This window comes from Takifugu flavidus, chromosome 19 (genome assembly GCF_003711565.1).
Source record: "Takifugu flavidus isolate HTHZ2018 chromosome 19, ASM371156v2, whole genome shotgun sequence".
NCBI classification, from domain to species: Eukaryota; Metazoa; Chordata; class Actinopteri; order Tetraodontiformes; family Tetraodontidae; genus Takifugu; species Takifugu flavidus.
This window is the reverse complement of record NC_079538.1, coordinates 5256978-5274732: the sequence shown is the minus strand read 5'-3', so window position 1 is coordinate 5274732 and position 17755 is coordinate 5256978. Positions and strand designations below refer to the sequence as shown.

Genomic DNA, 17755 nt, shown 5'->3' with positions numbered 1-17755 from the left:
GGTGGGTCCTCATGGTCGTTGACCCTCCTCTCCGGCAGAATCCCCGTCGCGATCCAATGGAATCCTCCTCCAAAAGCCGTGATCTCACCCCCCCATTTCCGATTGGATTGCTATATTTAGTTGACCGCCCGTCCTTTATAAAGAGATCGCAGCGACTTTTCGGCGTGAACCAGACTCCGAGTAACTCTTTTGCCCGTCGGTGAGCGGCTTTTCCGTCGTCCGCGAGCACATTTGAGGGTTCTAAAGGGACATTTATGAAAGTTTGGGAGAAGACAAAGGATGGCTGACATACGCAAGAAACTTGTGGTGGTGGGGGACGGCGCATGTGGGAAGACGTGTCTGCTGATCGTGTTCAGCAAAGACGAGTTTCCCGAGGTGTACGTGCCGACGGTTTTCGAGACGTATGTGGCGGACATCGAGGTGGAGAACAAGCAGGTCCAGCTGGCTTTGTGGGACACGGCCGGGCAGGAGGACTACGACCGGCTGCGGCCGCTCTCCTACCCGGACACCGACGTCATCCTCATGTGCTTCTCCGTGGACAGTCCGGATTCTCTGGAGAACATCCCCGAAAAGTGGGTCCCCGAAGTCAAACACTTCTGCCCGAACGTCCCCATCATCCTGGTGGCCAACAAGAAGGACCTCCGGAACGACGAGAACGTGAAGAACGAGTTGTCTCGTCTGAAGCTGGAGCCGGTGCGGGCGGAAGATGGCCGGGCCATGGCCATGCGCATCGGCGCCTATGACTATCTGGAGTGCTCGGCCAAAACTAAGGAGGGTGTCTGGGAGGTGTTCGAAACCGCGACGCGGGCAGCTCTGCAGAAGCGAAAGACGCCATCGGAAGGCTGTCACAAATGCTGTGTTTTGATGTGAAGGGACCGGAGAGTCATGGCGCGCAGCGCAGGCGTCTCCCCCCTGCTGGGAGCTGTCTGAGCGTGTTCGGGGATACACCCATGGAACCAGACGAGTTCCGACGGACAGAGACTGCAAACAAGTCGTCTTGAACACGCCGGTGCCAGCCCGGGTGTGTGACTAAAGTATTCTGTGGATCACATGATCCCCTGACTGGTGGATGCTTGGGAGGACAGATCCAGCTTTTCACTGGATCCCTTTGTCTTTTTGTTTTTAACCCATGTTTGTGCCAACTCCAGTTGCTCAAATATGTTTAAAGTGTTTGCACAGATCACTGCCAAGATTGTTCTTTTTTTTAAAAAAAAAACGTAAAAATTTGCACTGTTTATTTATGTACACTTTCTATTGTGAACACGGTTTGGGAGGTTCTAAAGCACATAAATATTACAGTTATTAGAAGGTTTTTTTCGTCACATTTCAAACAACAACTTCACTTTAGTAGTTTCTGGGTTGTTAAAGCTGAAACTGTCTGTGCCACCACAGTGACGGGTATCTAAGCAGACTCCAGCGGTCTTGCCGATGGGTTTGGGTCCACTGCGCTTTTCTGTCGGGTCTCACTCGATCAAACATTTCTTTCCCCACCCGGCGTTGTTTCTGCAGCCGCGTGGATGGAGGATTTGAACAGTTACACATGCCTGGCGTGCTGAAAATAACCAGCAGAGGAGCCAGCTGAGCCGACTCTCTCTCTCTCTTTTTTTTTTTGATGTATTAGAGATGAGATCTCGGTTGATTTCAAAGACTCTGGGAGCCGCCCCGAAGCAGATCCCTCCTTAACGAGAGAATACTGAGCTGGTCGAGCATGTGGATGCTTTCTCAGTGAAATATGTCTTTAACCTTTTGGTTTTATTTCAGATGGAGCACAATCTTGTATTAAGCCAGAACCGAAAAGTGACTGCGAAACACTCTGATGCTACAAGAGCAAACCTGTGTGACGCTTTTCTTGGTCTCTGCTCGACGGAATCGACGTGTCTTCCGTCGTGGCTGAATGTAAAAGCAAAGCAACGTTCCTAACAGTGCTTGTGATCCGCCTCATGCTTGAACTGTGCCAAATGAACCGGTGCGTTGCTGTCCTGAGGGTGCTGGGAGACGAGCATGTGACACACAGACGCTACATTTTGCTTGCCTATGGTTCTACGCTGTTTGATATTAAAGGTACCTGAAAGTTTTTCAAAGGGATGGTGTCTTTTGTAAGTGAACCGCGCCGCATTCCACCCCCGAGTTCCGTTGCTGGGGGTTTTTGTTTCTGCTGACGTACTGGACAGGAATGCTTTGTCCGGTACGGTTGTGTTCGCACCCCGGCCCCCTTCGTGGGCTTCAGTGCTGTCAGGATTTTCACTGACCAGATCTGCGCGTTTCTCCTCAAACTACTGGACTTTTTCATTCATTTCATTCTCATAACAAAGAAAATCAGACTGAGCCTCTTGTAATACAGGCGATCATGTTACAAAGTTCTGTAACACAGGACAACTGGACGTTACTGACTGGATAGAAACTATGGTATTGTTTATTTTAAAAAAAACATGGACATTGTCTCGTGGATGTACTTGGTTTGTCACGTGTAGCCTCACTTCAAAAATGATACATTTCCATTTTAAAAATATAGCTACACATGTGGGTATCAAGGTTTTTAAACTGGGAAAGTCTTTACAGCTATATTTAGTTGATAGTTTATGGATTATTGTATAAATATAACATAGCTATCACTTTAATATAAGGATATTGTAAGTATATAGCTTAGTGTGTTGAAATCAAACCTGGATACCTCCTCCTTTGGTTTCATGGTGTAATATTGTTATTCATAGTTGATATTTTAAAGTTTCCCCCACTCTGGGTCCAATTTTAGCAGTTTCACATCTGCTCTTTCATGATAAAATAGATCTGTGTGTCACACGATCTATTTTTATCTGCCTTTTTTAAACATCAAGGTACGAATGACTCACGGCCTTCTAGGACTATTTTTAGCCCCTATTTTATGTGCATCCTAATATCTCATTGTCCTCCTTTTTCATTGAAAGATTGAGAATTGCAGAGGAGTGTGCTGTACAAACAATCTTTATTTATGGGCACTTGTTTAAATAATACAAGACATAAAGGGAGGAAGATACAGTAGGAATAAAAACAACTGCACATCTAGTGTGGAAACATTCTGCGTTTTAATATTTGGCACAGTATATTTTCTACCATTGATGTTACATAGCAGACGGTGGATACAAACACTCAGTTGGTTCATTTAAGAGGCAAATGGCAAAGGGATGTCGAGCTCCACCTGTCTGTCCTCTACCCTCACAAATGGTTCGACAGCTTTGCTCTTCTCTTTGAGCATCCTAATGGTATCATTTTGGAAGGCGTTTACACGTTTTACCGCAAAGTCAATCTGAGACTGGATGTCGACTTGAAGCTGTTCGGTGCTGATGTCAGACAGAAGGTCGTGCACTTTAGCGCTCACGACTTTAAGGTATTCAAGGACAATTTTGCGCACCTCTTTCACCTGTGTGGCGACCTGGCCCAGGAAGGGGCTGTTGATGACTTCATGGTAGGTGCTAGTCACAAAGGTGTACAGCCCGTCAGCATTCTGAGACTTCAGGGTTTCAAAAAGTTTCTCAGTTTGTTTGGTTGTAAATTGCACAAAAGCGGAATATTGGTGAGCAATATCTTCTAACTGGATAACACTGATTTTTCTCACAGTCAAAATCACTTGATCCTGAATTTTCTTCAATGCAACAAACAAGTCATCAAGGATTTCTCTGCCCCTGACAACATAGTTGGAGCCAGGAAGGGTGAATTCAAAGGCACTGACATAATCAAGGACATTTCTAAAGACAGAGGAAATGTATTCAGGAATTAAGCGGACAGCTTTTTCAGACACTTCAGCCACAAAAGCATTGGATTTCTGATAGATTTCGAGCCCTGACATCCTCTTTTCAAACCCAGGGAGCTGAAACTTGGTATCTCTCAGGAATCTCACAACAGCATTCAGAATAACCTCAACTCTCTTTTGGTAACCCTTGGCGATCGTAATCATATTTTCTACGACGGTTGTCATAGCATGGCTAAGTTTTACTGCTGCTAGCTTTTCGAACCCTTTCTTGAACATCAACCTGCTCTGTTCTTTGGCCCCTTCCAATGAATCCCCGAGGGTGCTGGCGTGTCTACGCATTTTTCCATATATCGCAACGGAGGGTTCAGACACCATTTTTGTGACTACTGGCACCTGCTTCTTCACCTGCAGCATCATCTCATATGGCAACTCTGTATTCCAGGTGGTCTGAAGGTTCAGCCTCTTTGACTCCATCACAGACATCTTCACAGTTAAGACATCGATGTCGGTTGATGGCTGAGACTTTGGGAAAAGACAAAAAATTAGTAAAATGTCCATTTGAATAAAGCGTATACACAATATTTATGTTCAGTTATGTTAAGTATGTTCTCCTACCGGGTAGCGGCCGAAGAGTCTTGCTTTCAGCTGTGCTGGGCGTTTAGTCTGCATCGAAACTGCAATGAATCCTGCAGATGGAGTGGACATAGAGGCGAGGAGGCCCTTCTCTGGACTTGCTGTCATCTCCTGGTAGATTTCCACCGACTGGCGAAACAGGTTGATCTTTGCTGAATTGGCAATGGCGGTCGCCACATCTTTGAAATTAAGCACAATGGTGCTGTCGTGCTTTCCCTCCAGCAGTGAATGTTTTGCAGCCAGGAGAGAGACCATTTTAAATCCACCCAATTTGTCCAGGCTGGTGCTGGCCTCAATCTTTCCATTCAGAAGATTAAATTCAGAGGTTGAAGAAGCATCGAGTTTGACGATCAGCTTGTCCTGGTTAAGAAGGCTGGCATCGGTTTTAAGAGCGATCATGGCTGTTTTCATGGCGAACTCGTAGGTCAAATCACCCAGTACTGGGATCCTGATGCTTGTGACTTTGGGCAGAGTGATTTTTGGAATGGTCAACTTGCTGAGAGCTGATGGAATGTAGAGTGATGGCACTGTGACGAGGCTGAAGTCAGGCACAGGAATGGTAAATGTGGACACTTCAACATTCATCCCTGGAACTCTGTAGGCTGGAACTGTGATGGTGTTAGGCAGCTCAATGCTGTATTTTTCATACTCAGCCTTGGCTCTATTGTAGGATTCAGCCATCATGGCAGCAGCCTTGTCTTTGCCAATGAGCATCTTTTTGTGCAGAGTCTTGACATTGGTGTTGATGGCATTGACGAGTGGCTCCATATTAAGGTCAATGGTGATCACCTCTGGGTTTTTCAAGTACTTCAGCTTGGAATTCATATCAAAGGTCTGCTGAGTTGTGGTGAGAATGCAGCTCAGGCCAGTGTCTGTCCACAAGGAAAAGTCTTCAACTTTTGGTGTCTTAATACCAGCAAATGGCAGCCTCATTTCAGGGATGGTGATGAGCTCCTTCAGTACATCCAGATTTGCTTCTCCGTTCATTCGAGTGAGGAAGGTGATTTCCCTCTCACCGTTATCCATGATGAAATAATGGGAGTACTTGTACTGGTTGAATCTAGCCAGGCCTGTCCAACTTGCCTGCTGCACTTCAGAGTTGACGATGCAAGAGATGTCATTTTGGAGATCCATCTTCCCTGACAAGCTGAATGGGAGAGAAATTTTAACATTTCCCTTATTCTTGGTGTCAAACACGAGCTCAGTGGGAGCGGCTGAAGCAGTCAGAGTGTTTGAGATGGTTCCGTCCACCTGTCCAGTGAGCTCTGTACTGTGAGTAGCAGTGAAATCAACTTTCAGGTCTCCGGCTTTAGCCTGGAACTTAGCCTCTGCGATGCTACGCTTCACTACTGGGCTTTCAACTTCAGCCTTGGCCTCAATGATAGCATGGCGGAAAATGCAAATGTCTGCAACCACCCTTTGATTCATTTTGAAATTTCCCCCCTTTGTTTCACCAGTGAATGTCAGTTTGGCTGTGTGAAGATCCAAGACCACATCCATGTCACTCTTGTGGGCTGTCTCATCCACAGTGTCTTCAAATGAACATTTTCCATTGGCCACGTTGTTGATGGTCAGGTGGGCAGTGTTGTCCTCAATCACAAAAACAGCCTTTTGGTCGAATGAGGATTCACTGAAGATATCGAGAGGAGGCATGTTCAGGTTTTGTTTGTAATTTGTGTCCATCTTGGCAGAGACCCCATTTTCAACAGCTAAGAAGGCCCTATTGCCAAAATCTGCAACATAGATTTCAGTATTGGCATTTGCAGAAGTTTCGGAAGAAGCTTGAGCTGAGAGACCGTAGAGGCTCATCGTTCCCTTGTGATCAAGATTAAAAGATGACTGGACAACTTTCACATTCTCAGAGATGGTCAGGCGTCTCATCCTTGGTGCGGCAACATGGGCGCTGGCATCCAAAGTGAAGTCAAGCACTTTCAGGGTAGATTCAGCATGCGAGTTGAGGTTTACTTTAAACTCGGGTGTGACTGATGTGGTTGTGGTGTTCTCCAGGTCAGCAGTCGTTGTGAGTTTGTAGTGAGGTGAGTTCATTCTGAACTCTCCATAGAGTTTTCCAAAAGCGGGAATCTTGCTCATTTCTACAATGGTGTTTTTCAGCTCTGCGGAGAACATGTTATAATCCAAAGATCTCATTTTCTGGACCATTCTCATGAAATAATCTGTCATGCTATCAATCAGCTGCTTGTAGTCAAAGGAAGAGAGTTCATTCAGGATCTCCTGAAGAGGCACCAGCATTTTTTTGAAAAAAGGCTGGATGTCGATTTTTGGCAGGGCTTTGAAAAACCTTTGAATCTGTTCCCTCATCTGATACTGCTTCATTATTTTCAGAGCTTCATGCATGATGGTTTCAATCATCTTGTCTACCTCATAATTGGAGAGGATTTCTTCTACCTTAGCACAAATAACATTGAACCTCTGAGAAATGCCATGCTTCTTGATCCAAGCCCTGATAGCTTCCTTGATAGACTTCAGCACATTGATGACTTTGTCAGTTGGGAACTTGTCTGCCAGGTTGACCACGTAGTTTTCCACTGAATTGATGAACTTTCTCAGGTCGTTGAAAAAGAGGTTAAAGTCAAAGTTATTGACAATCTTCTTCAGTTCTGACACTTTGCTCTGGATCTTAACGCTGATCTCATACTTGGTGTTGATGTCATTCAGTGTTTCCAAGCTGTAGTCCATCAGCCTCATCATTGTGACCTTGGTATGTTCAATGAGTTCTGGCAGGTACTCAACAAAGGGGATCTGGATAAAGTGACCCTCGCTCCTCTTGTCATACTTCACAAATCCAGAGATGGCGTAATTTTCACTGGCGTCGCTGAAGAGGGCAGTTGTGGCAGCTCCCATCATTTCAATTCCCATTTTCTCTGCGTTGTTATAGGCGCTAAATTCTTGATCAAAAGCATGTTCATTGACTTTTGACGTCATCATCACAGAAACACTCTGTTCTTGAAGGCTCAACAGGCTGTTGAACTTGTTGTTCATGTTGGTCTTGATGGTGGGTCTGCCTTCCAGCTCATGGGTAGTTGATGCTCTGTACTCAAGTGAATGTGTGAACAGCAGTGGCTCTGCCTTCAGGAGGAATTTGCTGTAGATGTCTCCGCTCTGCTGTCCATACAGGTTTACTGCACCATCTGAGTTGAAAAGAGCATCAATGTTCAGAGTGAAGGGGGCCGCCTGAGTTTTAATTGTGCTGTCCAGACGAAGATATGGTGAGTTGAGATTAGCCAAATTGTTCATCTTAATGTTCAGTCCATCCAATTCCATGTCGGTGGCGTGAGTCATGTGAGCTCCCAGGAGTTTGCCGTTGGTATTGCACTTTGCTGTGAGGACCATGTCAACAAATTTGACTTCATAGGTGTGCTTAAGCTGTTCCTCTGCAAAGACTCCCATCGTGGTTCCAGTCAGCTCTGCTGTGTAGGGCATTACCTTAAACTGGGCATCGTTTACAAAATTGACATCCATAATCTTCAGGTCATTTTTCACAATGACTGAGGCAGTGGAACGCTCCATGGCAACTGTGATGTCATGCATGTAGGAATTCTTCATGTCAAGGAAGTTGTCGGTCTTGGAGTGGAGGTTAAATGATCTGAGCGTGACAGACAGTGAGTTGATGTTCTCTGTCCTCATCTTGTTGAGAGATCCAACTATGTTGCTGGAGAAGAGCAAGCCATCTTCATTCAGTCTAAGGTTCAGTCTGTTCCTGGTGTTCATGTTATTGAAATTACCATTCATGATGCCATTGAGATATACTTGTGTGCTTGCAAGTTTTCCCTCAAGAGTGAGCTCAGCTTTGTTCTCTTTCATGGCTCCTTTGGTGGAGAGAGACATGCTAGCACCAGATGCATCAACTCCACCATGGAAGATGTTCTCAAAGGTCATGGGGCTGTGCTGGGCTGTGGTTGTACAGCTAGTTGTCAGACCATTGGTGCTGATTGTCAAGGTTGTTTTGTGAGAGGCAAGGCTTGAAAAGAGGTTCACATAGGCATCGGTGTTGATCTCCAAGCCAGAGGGATTCAGGGTACCAGTCAGCAGAGAGAAGGCACGGTTCACACTGTCATCGGCTTGATTTTCAATCTTGAGACTGACTTGTCCTTCAGATGCAGAAAACTCCACCTGGTTACGCAGTATACGCTCAGCAGCCTTGGTCACACAGTCAGAGTGGAAAGTCAGCTTTACATCTCTGTAATTCATGCTCATTTTGGTGGTATGTTTGAGGAAGTTGCTGTTCATGTTGGCATCCCACTCGGCCATGAGCTCGTTGTTAGCATATGATGCCTTGATCTTGTTGCCGATCTTCAGGCTTTCAGAATTCACACTCAGGGTGCTGTCTACCATTGCTTGTCTCTTCAATGGCTCAAAAGAGAAGGTCTGGACGTAGCTGGTGGTAGCTCTCATTGGGCCAACAGTCAAACGTCCGTCTGTGGTGATGTTTCCGGAAAGCTTGCTGGATTCTAGACTGAGCTGGGTGGTGATTTCCAAGGAAGTGTCCAAACCAAGAGGAGACGTGGCCTGCACTTTGTACTTTCCTGTTGTCATTAAATTGTCTGCGACAGCAACAGTTTCCAGAACATTAAGGCCTGTGTTGATGTACATGTGTTTCAGGGAACCATCAATGGTGAATTTCATCATTTTCTCTGCTGTGTCTGTGACTTTTGTGGCACCTATAAGAGGACAAATAATTTGATTGCTAATTAGCAAACAGGTTTTTTACCTAGATTTTTAACAGATGCAGTTCTTGAAAAAAAAGGGAAAAAGATTAGGTTGAAATTACCTTCAGCCGAGAAGGCCAGAATCTTGATCGGGCTCTCAACTACGGTGTTGAATTTGGCCTCATAGCTGGAAGAGTCAGCTGTCTTGTTACCAGCAGAGATTGTTGCCTCCCAGTTGTAATAGTTGCTGTTGACTTTTGCAGACATTTCCATCATTCCCATCAGGGGCACGGTGAGATCATACTCAGACGGGATGGTAAAAGCAGGGATCTGGATCTCCTTTGAGGCAACCTCCATGCCCACTTGAGGCACAAAGATGCGTGGGGTGGTGACAACTGGAGGTATCCTCAGCTCCATAGATGATTTGCCACCCAGAGGCAGAGGGATTCTGATTTCCAAAGTGTCCTGGTTGAAATGGTACTTGAAAGTGCTTTCACTAGTAAATGGAAATAAGCAAGTGATTTATTAAATAAATATCAGACATGATGTTTTGATATTGAAATTTCTCATAATCTAGTCTACTTTACACCTGGTGTTGACTTACAAGTTCATGAAGAGGTTTTCAGGAAGAGCTGGCATCTCCATGTCAGTCATTTTGTTCCTCAGCGCTTCAGCATAGGGACATTCTTTTGTGAGCTTCTCCATCCAGATATCACTTGCCTGATAAAGACAAACATTCTCAAGCTTTAATACTAAAAACACCCTAAATTCCTATTATGATGAACTACATTTTTCTAAATTCCTTTCTCCCTTACCTCAACTGCCTTGGTGATGATATGACGCAGTTTTAAGTCAGTACTGACTACCTTCTGGTCCATGGCATCGTCCACAAAAATCATGAGCCAATCTCTGAGGGCTTCAGCGTAAAAGTTCATGACCATGGTATCAGCGTTCATGTTGGACATCAGCATAACCTCAGCTTGGTTTTCACCTGATATACAAATAATACACAATTTGAACATGTATTTAATGAACATGCTTAAAATGAGCAATGTCTGAAAAACCACCAGGTTTACCATATTTGAACGTGACTGCCTGAACAGAGGAGGACTCTGGGAGCTTAACGTCACTCTTGATTTCCAGTGTGAGTCCATCAGTTTTGCTCATAGTGGCAGTGAGGGTAGCATCAGTCTTGAGTGTGGGAACTAACATCTGGAGCTGCAGCATGCCATCAGTCATGGCCTGAAGCCTGAAATCAGTGCATCATTTTGTAATAAATACTTGTTGATGTAGGGTAACTTGAGTGAAGCAATTATTTATTTCCAGGTTATGACTGTGTCCACTCACTTGGCACGGCCAATCAAGGAGAGCTGCGGCACGTTCTTGTTGGAGATCTCAAACAGGATGGATTTCCCTTTGGAGCTGCTGTCTGTCATTCCGACCTTAATGCCCGCTTCAACATCAATGTTGGGTATGACGATTTGGGTGGTGAAGACATTCCTGTTCCTGTTGTATTTCATAGTGGCTGTAGCCTCAGTTGGTGAAGGACCTGTAAGGAAGTGACTTGATTACTTTGCATGAAAAACAATGAAGTTATAAGGCTACTCAGCAGAACTAAGTGTGATTTTAAAGAAAAAGTCATACCCTCAGCTCTCAGTGCCAGTTTCAGAGAATCAACGTTCTGCCTTCCATCCTTTCCTTCATTGAGAAGCTTGTATGTGATGGTGGCTGTGTACTCAGTGACCTCCTCAGAAGGGCTGATGTCTACAGCAAATCTGGTGAGAAAAGACAATGTTTGGTCTTGGATGACACCACACTGTGCATGTGACCACTGATCCACTGTGGTTTACTCACTTAGTCTCTCCATTCAGGGGGAAGTAAGGAGCAGCACTCATGCCTTTAGTGTCTTTGCGGAGTGTTTCGGTGCAGTAATTGACGCCAGAGAAAAGAGGTCTGCAGGTCACATCGCCCTCACTGTGTGGGATCACTTGAGCAAGGCCAGCGCCAACAACTAGCACTTTATTGCTATTACAAAGAAAGAAAGTAAAACTTTACAAACCACAGAACTTACATTGTCTTACTTATAAATTATAAGTCACATTCTGCCTCATTTGTACCTGATGCTGAAGATCCTGGTTTTTCCCTGTGGGGCGGGGATGGAAAGCTTGAACTGGCCGTTGTCCATGGTGACCTTGGCATTGAGTGCACTCTCGTGGTACATGTTGGTGTGCATCTGAACAGTGGACACTACAAATTCAGGGACCTGGACCCCCATCTGAGTGACAAACTCGACTCCAATGGAAGGCATGAAGGACAGCTCCTTCTGCAAATACAACACAGATTATGTTAGAAAATATGCAATGGAATGTTTCTGTTATTTTCTTTAGCTTTTTAATAATGTAACACATCCATAGGATGATTTCTGAATGAGAACCTACCTGTTGTGCTGCAAAATTAAGACCTCCCTTAGCACCAGGTGTGAAAATGCCTGACAGGGCAAATGTCAGAGGCAAGCCAGATGCTGTTGGCAGGACGAATTTGTTGTCCATGAAGATGTAATGGACAAAGATTTCATTTTTGGTGCTGGACATCAGGTTAGCCATAACCTGGTAAAAATAACAGTGGCTTTGACATGTGGTTCACTGTGATCAGTAGTTAGGAATGCATACAATGTAAATTAGGAAATAAAAATGATACCTTGGATGGAATGATGTGCATAAAAATGTCTGCATACATGAGTGCATTGTCAGCCATAAACTTCAGCTCATTGCCCTTGATGTAGCCAAGCTCATTGCCCATGATCCTCAGGTAGGCCATAGCCTCTGGGGCCTCTTGGTTCTGCAAGTCTTTAACCACCTTGTTGAAGTTGTTGACAATTTCTCTCATAAGATTGTCATCAGCCTGTTAGGAAAAAGTCATGTCAGTTGGACCAATAGTGTCATACTTCCTACAGGTGCTTCATAGATTGAGGACAACATATACTTTACCTTGTGTCTCTCTGAGATTTTGATCCATTTTTGGAGCTGGGGAACTTTATCCACCGTCCAGTATAGAACTTTAGACAGAGTATGAGGGAAAAATCCATTCTTTCCAAATAAAGCCTCAACAGTTGGTTCAAAACCCTTTCCCTGCATGCCAATCTGTTAGAGAAAATGTGGGAATACAGTGTTAAAATGTGAACCTTGTTGAGAAAACTGCAATAAAACTCATAAAACTCATACCTCCCAGACATCCATGTCGAAACCAAAAGCTTTCAAGGTAGTTTCCAGCAGGACCTCCCTTGGCAGCTTGCTACTGGGATCGAAGAATAGACTGCCCTGGATGCCAGCTCGCATGTCCTCATAGGCCACATCCAGCTTGTAGTTGCGTGATTTGGAGGTGTAGTCGCTGTGTGTAAAGACCTCGGTGTCCTTCAGCACATCCAGAAACTTCTTAGCAACCCTGTGATGATACAGAAATCCAGTCATATTGCTTATTCAATTCTGTGTTAAAGTGGGGGGGAGGATGTCATTAAAAAGTGTTCTGTTCTTACTCCTGGGCCTCTGGGTCAGTGGAGGTGATGATGTTGTAGATGTGGGAGCTCACAAAGGACTTGATCTGTTCGTTCTGCTCCTGCGTCAGCATCTTGTTCACCATGTCAAAGTCGCTGTCCACGGGGTTCTTCATCAGGATCAGGTAGGCGGCCAGGCGCTTCTGCACAGCACCTTTGGGGTACTGGCAGACCCTCTGGAGGTTGTTGCGGGCCTGCCCATGAAGAACCAGAGTAAAGGGTTACAACAGTTTTGAACTCATCCAGTAGACTGGTAGGGGTTATTGTTCACCTCATCTGTCACAGACATGCGCCTGAACGCCTGGATGGAGGAAAGTTGCACAGACAGTGTGGTTGCAGGTTGCCTCATGCACTTGACCAGTGTGCTCTTTATGGCAGGGTTAACAGCCTCCAGGACGTCTCCCATGTTACCAGCCACCTGTAATGATGCGGGCAATTAGGCAAAGACAATATATTCGAAGACATACTAGAGTTCAACGGGCTCGATACCTACCCTCAGGGTCAAAAAGGTCAAATCTTTATCACCGGCACAGTCTGTGCCCAGAAGAGAGGAGATGAACTCGGATACAGCTGTGATTTCGGGGGTGACGCCCTTCACCTGATACAGCCTAGTGACAGGATTAGACATTAGTGGTGCGTGAGAAACAGCCCCTTTGCTACCAAGAACACGGTGCGGTTGTTTACTTACTTCCGGACCACATTGCTCAGGGCATACATGATGGGTTTGCTCTGTTTGAACTGGGCCATCGCCAGCATGTCTCTGACCATCAGGGGTGAGGGGTTAGGCAGCATACCCAAGGCATAGACGGCGGCGTCAACTTCAAGTGCAGATGAGTCCAACCTCCTCAGCTCCTTCATCATGGTGCTAGTGCACTCTGGGGTGCCACACTGAACCAGAGCCTGCCATGACAGAGGCTGCGACAGGTCCATCATCTCAGCAACAGCAGCCCCCAGGACATCAAGATCCAGAGCCCTCAGCTCAGACACCAGCCTGTGGAAGAGGCTGGCACGTTCCTCGCCCTTCGTCGTCCGCGACAGAGTGTTCAGCTGCTTCAGGGTCTCAATGGCGGCATCCTTGGTCTGCACTGGTGACTTGGCATCAACGGCCTCCATGGGCAAGAACCTGACATTGTCCTCATCTGCGTAGAAGAGCATCACAAGCAACGGGTTAGTGTGGCTGTCTGTCATTCCAAACTGCTTTTTATTTTAGACTCTCTTTGAAAAACGGAGACACTGACTGCGGTTAAAGATTCTGTCATTGATCCTTGCGGTCTCCTGCAGCGTCACGGTCTGTTTCACCACAGTAGAAATGCCATATTCTTTCCTGTTTGAGGAGGAAAGGAAACAATTTCAGCGGTCAGAACTGGAAACAAGCTACCGGGTTGTTCTTTAGCAACAACCTCAGGGGACAGAAGACAATGTTTCTGGGTTGTTGTTTTTTAATTGTATTTAAGCTTACTGGGAGGAGAGGGGCAGGAAGATGTGTTTCTCTGTGCACAGTCCTCTGGTCATGTGCTTCTTGTTGTTGTCAAACCTGTAGTTGCAAGTCTGGGTGCTGCTGATCATCTTGGACAGAGGGTAGCTCTGGTGACGTGAGCACACAAGCGCCATTGTGAAAATCTTCCCACCCAGGTCAGGACTGAGACCACCACAGATATCTAACCCGTGTTTAATCTCTCATTGCCATGGCGACAGCAGGAAATTGATGCCTGGTGTCTTACCATGCCGCTGATGATGGCCAGGGGGCTGACGTCCTGCCGTTGGGCGGAGAACATATCACAGTTGGAGAGATCCCTCCTGACGCTCACGTCGGTGGCGATGTCTTCTCTGGCGTTGACGGTGTAATCAGTGGGGCACACGCCATGAACGGTGGGCTGGAAAGAAGGAGAGAGGTCACCGTCATCATCATTGTCGTCATCGTCACCATCGCAGCTGTGGTAAACATATTTATGTCTGAGATTGCCCTGATTATCATGTCATCTGAAAGATTGCCCCCCATTATAAGGGCAGGTGATGCTGTTCGCAAGATAAACTTATCTGGGACTTTGACCCGCAGCTGAAAGTACAGTTAGCTTATCTGCACATTGTGAAACTTGTTTATCCCCCGTTGAGTCTCTCGTTCCGAAGACTCTGGCCTGAATCGATGGCTGGAATATTGTCAAAGCGCAGAACAATTACCATGTTGTTGTTCTTGTCCTCCTCCATCACTGGTACCATCAGAGTGGACACGATTCCCCTCTTGACGTTCAGGATGTTGACGGGCTCGTCGTCCTCGGGGTAGAGTTTGACCTGGTTCTGTCCGTTGACTGTGATCTTCAGTGGGTTCCTGTTGGCAGGTTTATATTTGAGCCACTTTTCATCAGCACCCAGTCCGTGTGTTTAGTGATCCAGATGAACTCACTTGGCCATGGCCTCTTTGAAAGCCTTGGCTCCAGCTGCAGAACGATACACTGGGTTTCCCTCTCCATCCACATCAGAAATCTCTTTCAGGGAGCACTCTGTTGTACGGAGGACGAAGCTACACGTCTGAGGAACCTCAACCTCAACCTACAGAGCAGATTGAACACGTCTCAATGCGCCCGGTCCCCTTTCAGGAGGTCGCTGCATGCGTGACACCATTTGTGGCCCTGAAACATACCTTGCAGGAGACTTTGGGGCCGCTCTTGTTGTCCGTTGCTCCATTTACACCATTTAAGGTCTCAGCGTCGTAGTTGTACACAAACCGTCTGAAGTTCTTGTATCTTTTGGCCACTAAATGACATTTGACGCATTGCTTAGAGCGCTGCAACATTTATTTTCCTGTCTAACCATCCGGGCGATTTAACAATCTGAGGATTTTAAGTACTTACAAAGGCAAACTGGAGAGTCTGCAGTAGTTTCCACATCTTGCTCTGAAATAAATAATATAAATAAATAATTAAATAATTAAATGAATTAATAAATAAATAAGGTAATATTAGCAATACAATGAAAATACTATTAATCTTAAAATTCCAATGCCATAACAAAGGTGTTTGAAGAACATGTCTAAAATGTAAAGTCTTACATTTACGTTAATTTATTTAGTTAGTTTTTAGCATTGCCATTTGGGATTAATGTCCATAATGTTGAAATAAGTTCCTATTTATGTGAACATATAACATTTACGTTCATTTATTTAGTTAGTTTTTAGCATTGCCATTTGGGATTAATGTCCATAATGTTGAAATAAATTCCTATTTATGTGAACATATAACATGATTTCATGGATGGTTACTTCAAAACATTCAGGTAATTCCACAACTTTAGACATATTCAGAAACTATATCGTCATTTTTCCTCTTATGCTTATACTCACGGGCTAGTGCGTATGTGCCCACCAGCAACAAAAGGCAGAGCTTGGTACCCCCCATGATACGCTCTGTTAGCTCCGGAGCTTGGAGTTAAAGAGAGTCCTCCTCTTTCTGTGAAGACTAATTCTACCGCTTCCTTATTGAGGCTTTTATACTCAGTCTCATGTCTCCCAGCACGGGAAGATGAAGTTACCTGCAAATGTGTTGCCCTGGTTTCAAAGTCTGGCTCCTTGTGGCAGGCCAAAGGTTGTAATGTTGTGTCTGTCAGCACTGGGTGGGGGCTGTTTCATTATCTCACATTACTGCTTCAGCTGCTGCTCTTTCAGGCTGGTTTTGATTTTCCTAAATGTTTGCCTCATTCAGTTGTGACATGGAAATTTAAATGGGAAACACACTTATTTCCAGTATACCTGCGATCTCATCATCGTTGGTTTATTTATGACATCATCTGCGACAAACCAATGATTTTCTATCCAGATACTGATATTAGTGTAATAAATACAGACACAAATGTTGTCTTTGGCAAAAATGTGGACAGTATAAATGTGTTTAAAGTTAATGACAGAGAGGTCATTTTCTTTTTTATTTCCCTGTTTAGCCTTTTTTTTAAAAATTGAGTCAATACTCTTGATTTTGTTTTTCTGGAACAAAGGTCATGTGTTCTCAAATACATGAACGCTTCACGCAGAAGGTTGCATGAACCTTTGGCCTGTGACTACTGAACAACATGAATCACACTCACGAAGAACTGAAACCAGGTTTATCACTGCCTGGTAGATGTGTTGGATTGTTTCTGAAGTGCGCACAAGCAAGCACACATCCTTGTAGTTCTATCCTTGTGAGGACTTTCATAGTGCCCACATAGTCCCGAGCTCCTAGCCCTGACAGCGCAACTAACCTCCTAACCCTGACCTGAACTAAATTCTAACCTCAACCTTAAAACCAGGTCTTAACCCTTAACAGCGAATAACTGTGGGGGGAGGGGGCGTGAGGACCAGTCAAAATGTCCTCGCTTCCCAAAAATGTCCCCAGTTTGCTAGTAAAATGAGGACACACACCAAACACATTTCAATCATGGCCGTTTAATACGAGTACCTGTCCACAAGGCCAAGGTGGACCAGCCACGAGGGAGACGATGTCTTCTGCTCCGCCTCAGAAACCTGCTTAATTCGGATGGCTCATTGTTCCCGATGGACCTTTCGCCCCTTTACAGATGTCCATGACAGCTCATGGATCAGGATTACAACAGAAGTGGACTCAAGATAAGTTAATCAGGCAGAAGACGGCAGAGTGACATTACATAAGGACCGCAGCAGCACGGAGCAGGCAGCAAAACAGGACAGTGGTGTTTAAAAAGCAGCGAGACGACAGTAAGAAGTCACAGTGACCACGACTCAACGTTCGTCCTGTTTGCTGTGATCTGCTGCCACATCCAGACCTGATCAGCAAATACTCAACTGGTAAATGACCAGTTTTCGTTTAAGGTGATGTGAAGAATAATAGAAAAATCGGATTTTATTGATGCGGATCAATAAAAAACATAAAAAAAAGGATAGACGCACATCATTTCATGACATCACATCTGAGCTCAGGTCAAAGTTCACTCTGTGAAACGGATCAAGTGTCCCGCATCAGCTACCATGAAAACTCTGTGCTATCAATGAGGTTCACTGGTAGTTTGTCTCATCGTGAGGGGCCCCCACAGCTCTCAGCACGTCCGCAGAGGTCCGAAGAGGCTCAGCGCCAGGTTGACTGTTAGCAAATGACTTTTGAGTCTGTTTTACCATAAATTATACATTTATTGATGCAAAATTTGTCTTTTTAGGGATACAGAGGAAGAAAAGAG

General features: G+C 45.2%; 2 protein-coding genes across 2 annotated transcripts; one reads left to right on the top strand and one right to left on the bottom strand.

The window, feature by feature from the left end:
- Positions 1-56: 56 nt before the first annotated feature.
- LOC130515671 (rho-related GTP-binding protein RhoB) lies at positions 57-2081 on the top strand. The gene is made up of 2 exons (XM_057016064.1): positions 57-1021; positions 1762-2081. Exon 1 carries the CDS (start codon positions 280-282, stop codon positions 868-870), a length of 591 nt encoding a protein of 196 aa, XP_056872044.1. The 5' UTR covers positions 57-279; the 3' UTR covers positions 871-1021; positions 1762-2081.
- Positions 2082-3040: 959 nt separating this feature from the next.
- Positions 3041-16207, bottom strand: LOC130515668 (apolipoprotein B-100-like). Its single transcript, XM_057016046.1, has 26 exons — positions 15915-16207; positions 15427-15468; positions 15216-15328; positions 14979-15124; positions 14756-14903; positions 14299-14451; positions 14037-14161; positions 13816-13901; positions 13266-13716; positions 13071-13185; positions 12849-12995; positions 12560-12771; positions 12249-12468; positions 12015-12167; positions 11725-11928; positions 11466-11633; positions 11145-11350; positions 10882-11052; positions 10672-10802; positions 10375-10576; positions 10104-10276; positions 9843-10018; positions 9632-9747; positions 9150-9523; positions 4343-9039; positions 3041-4249 (listed from the first exon to the last, which is right to left on the bottom strand). Exons 1-26 carry the CDS (start codon positions 15967-15969, stop codon positions 3140-3142), a joined length of 9894 nt encoding a protein of 3297 aa, XP_056872026.1. The 5' UTR covers positions 15970-16207; the 3' UTR covers positions 3041-3139.
- Between the last annotated feature and the right edge of the window lie 1548 nt (positions 16208-17755).

Coding starts and splice junctions, on each gene's coding strand:
- LOC130515668 (XM_057016046.1), bottom strand. CDS start 15,969: ATGGGGGGTACCAAGCTCTGCCTTTTGTTGCTGGTGGGCACATACGCA. Junction 13,186..13,265: donor CTGAGCAATGTGGTCCGGAA/GTAAGTAAACAA, acceptor TCCTGTCACTAG/GCTGTATCAGGTGAAGGGCG. Junction 4,250..4,342: donor GACTCTTCGGCCGCTACCCG/GTAGGAGAACAT, acceptor CTTTTCCCAAAG/TCTCAGCCATCAACCGACAT.
- LOC130515671 (XM_057016064.1), top strand. CDS start 280: ATGGCTGACATACGCAAGAAACTTGTGGTGGTGGGGGACGGCGCATGT.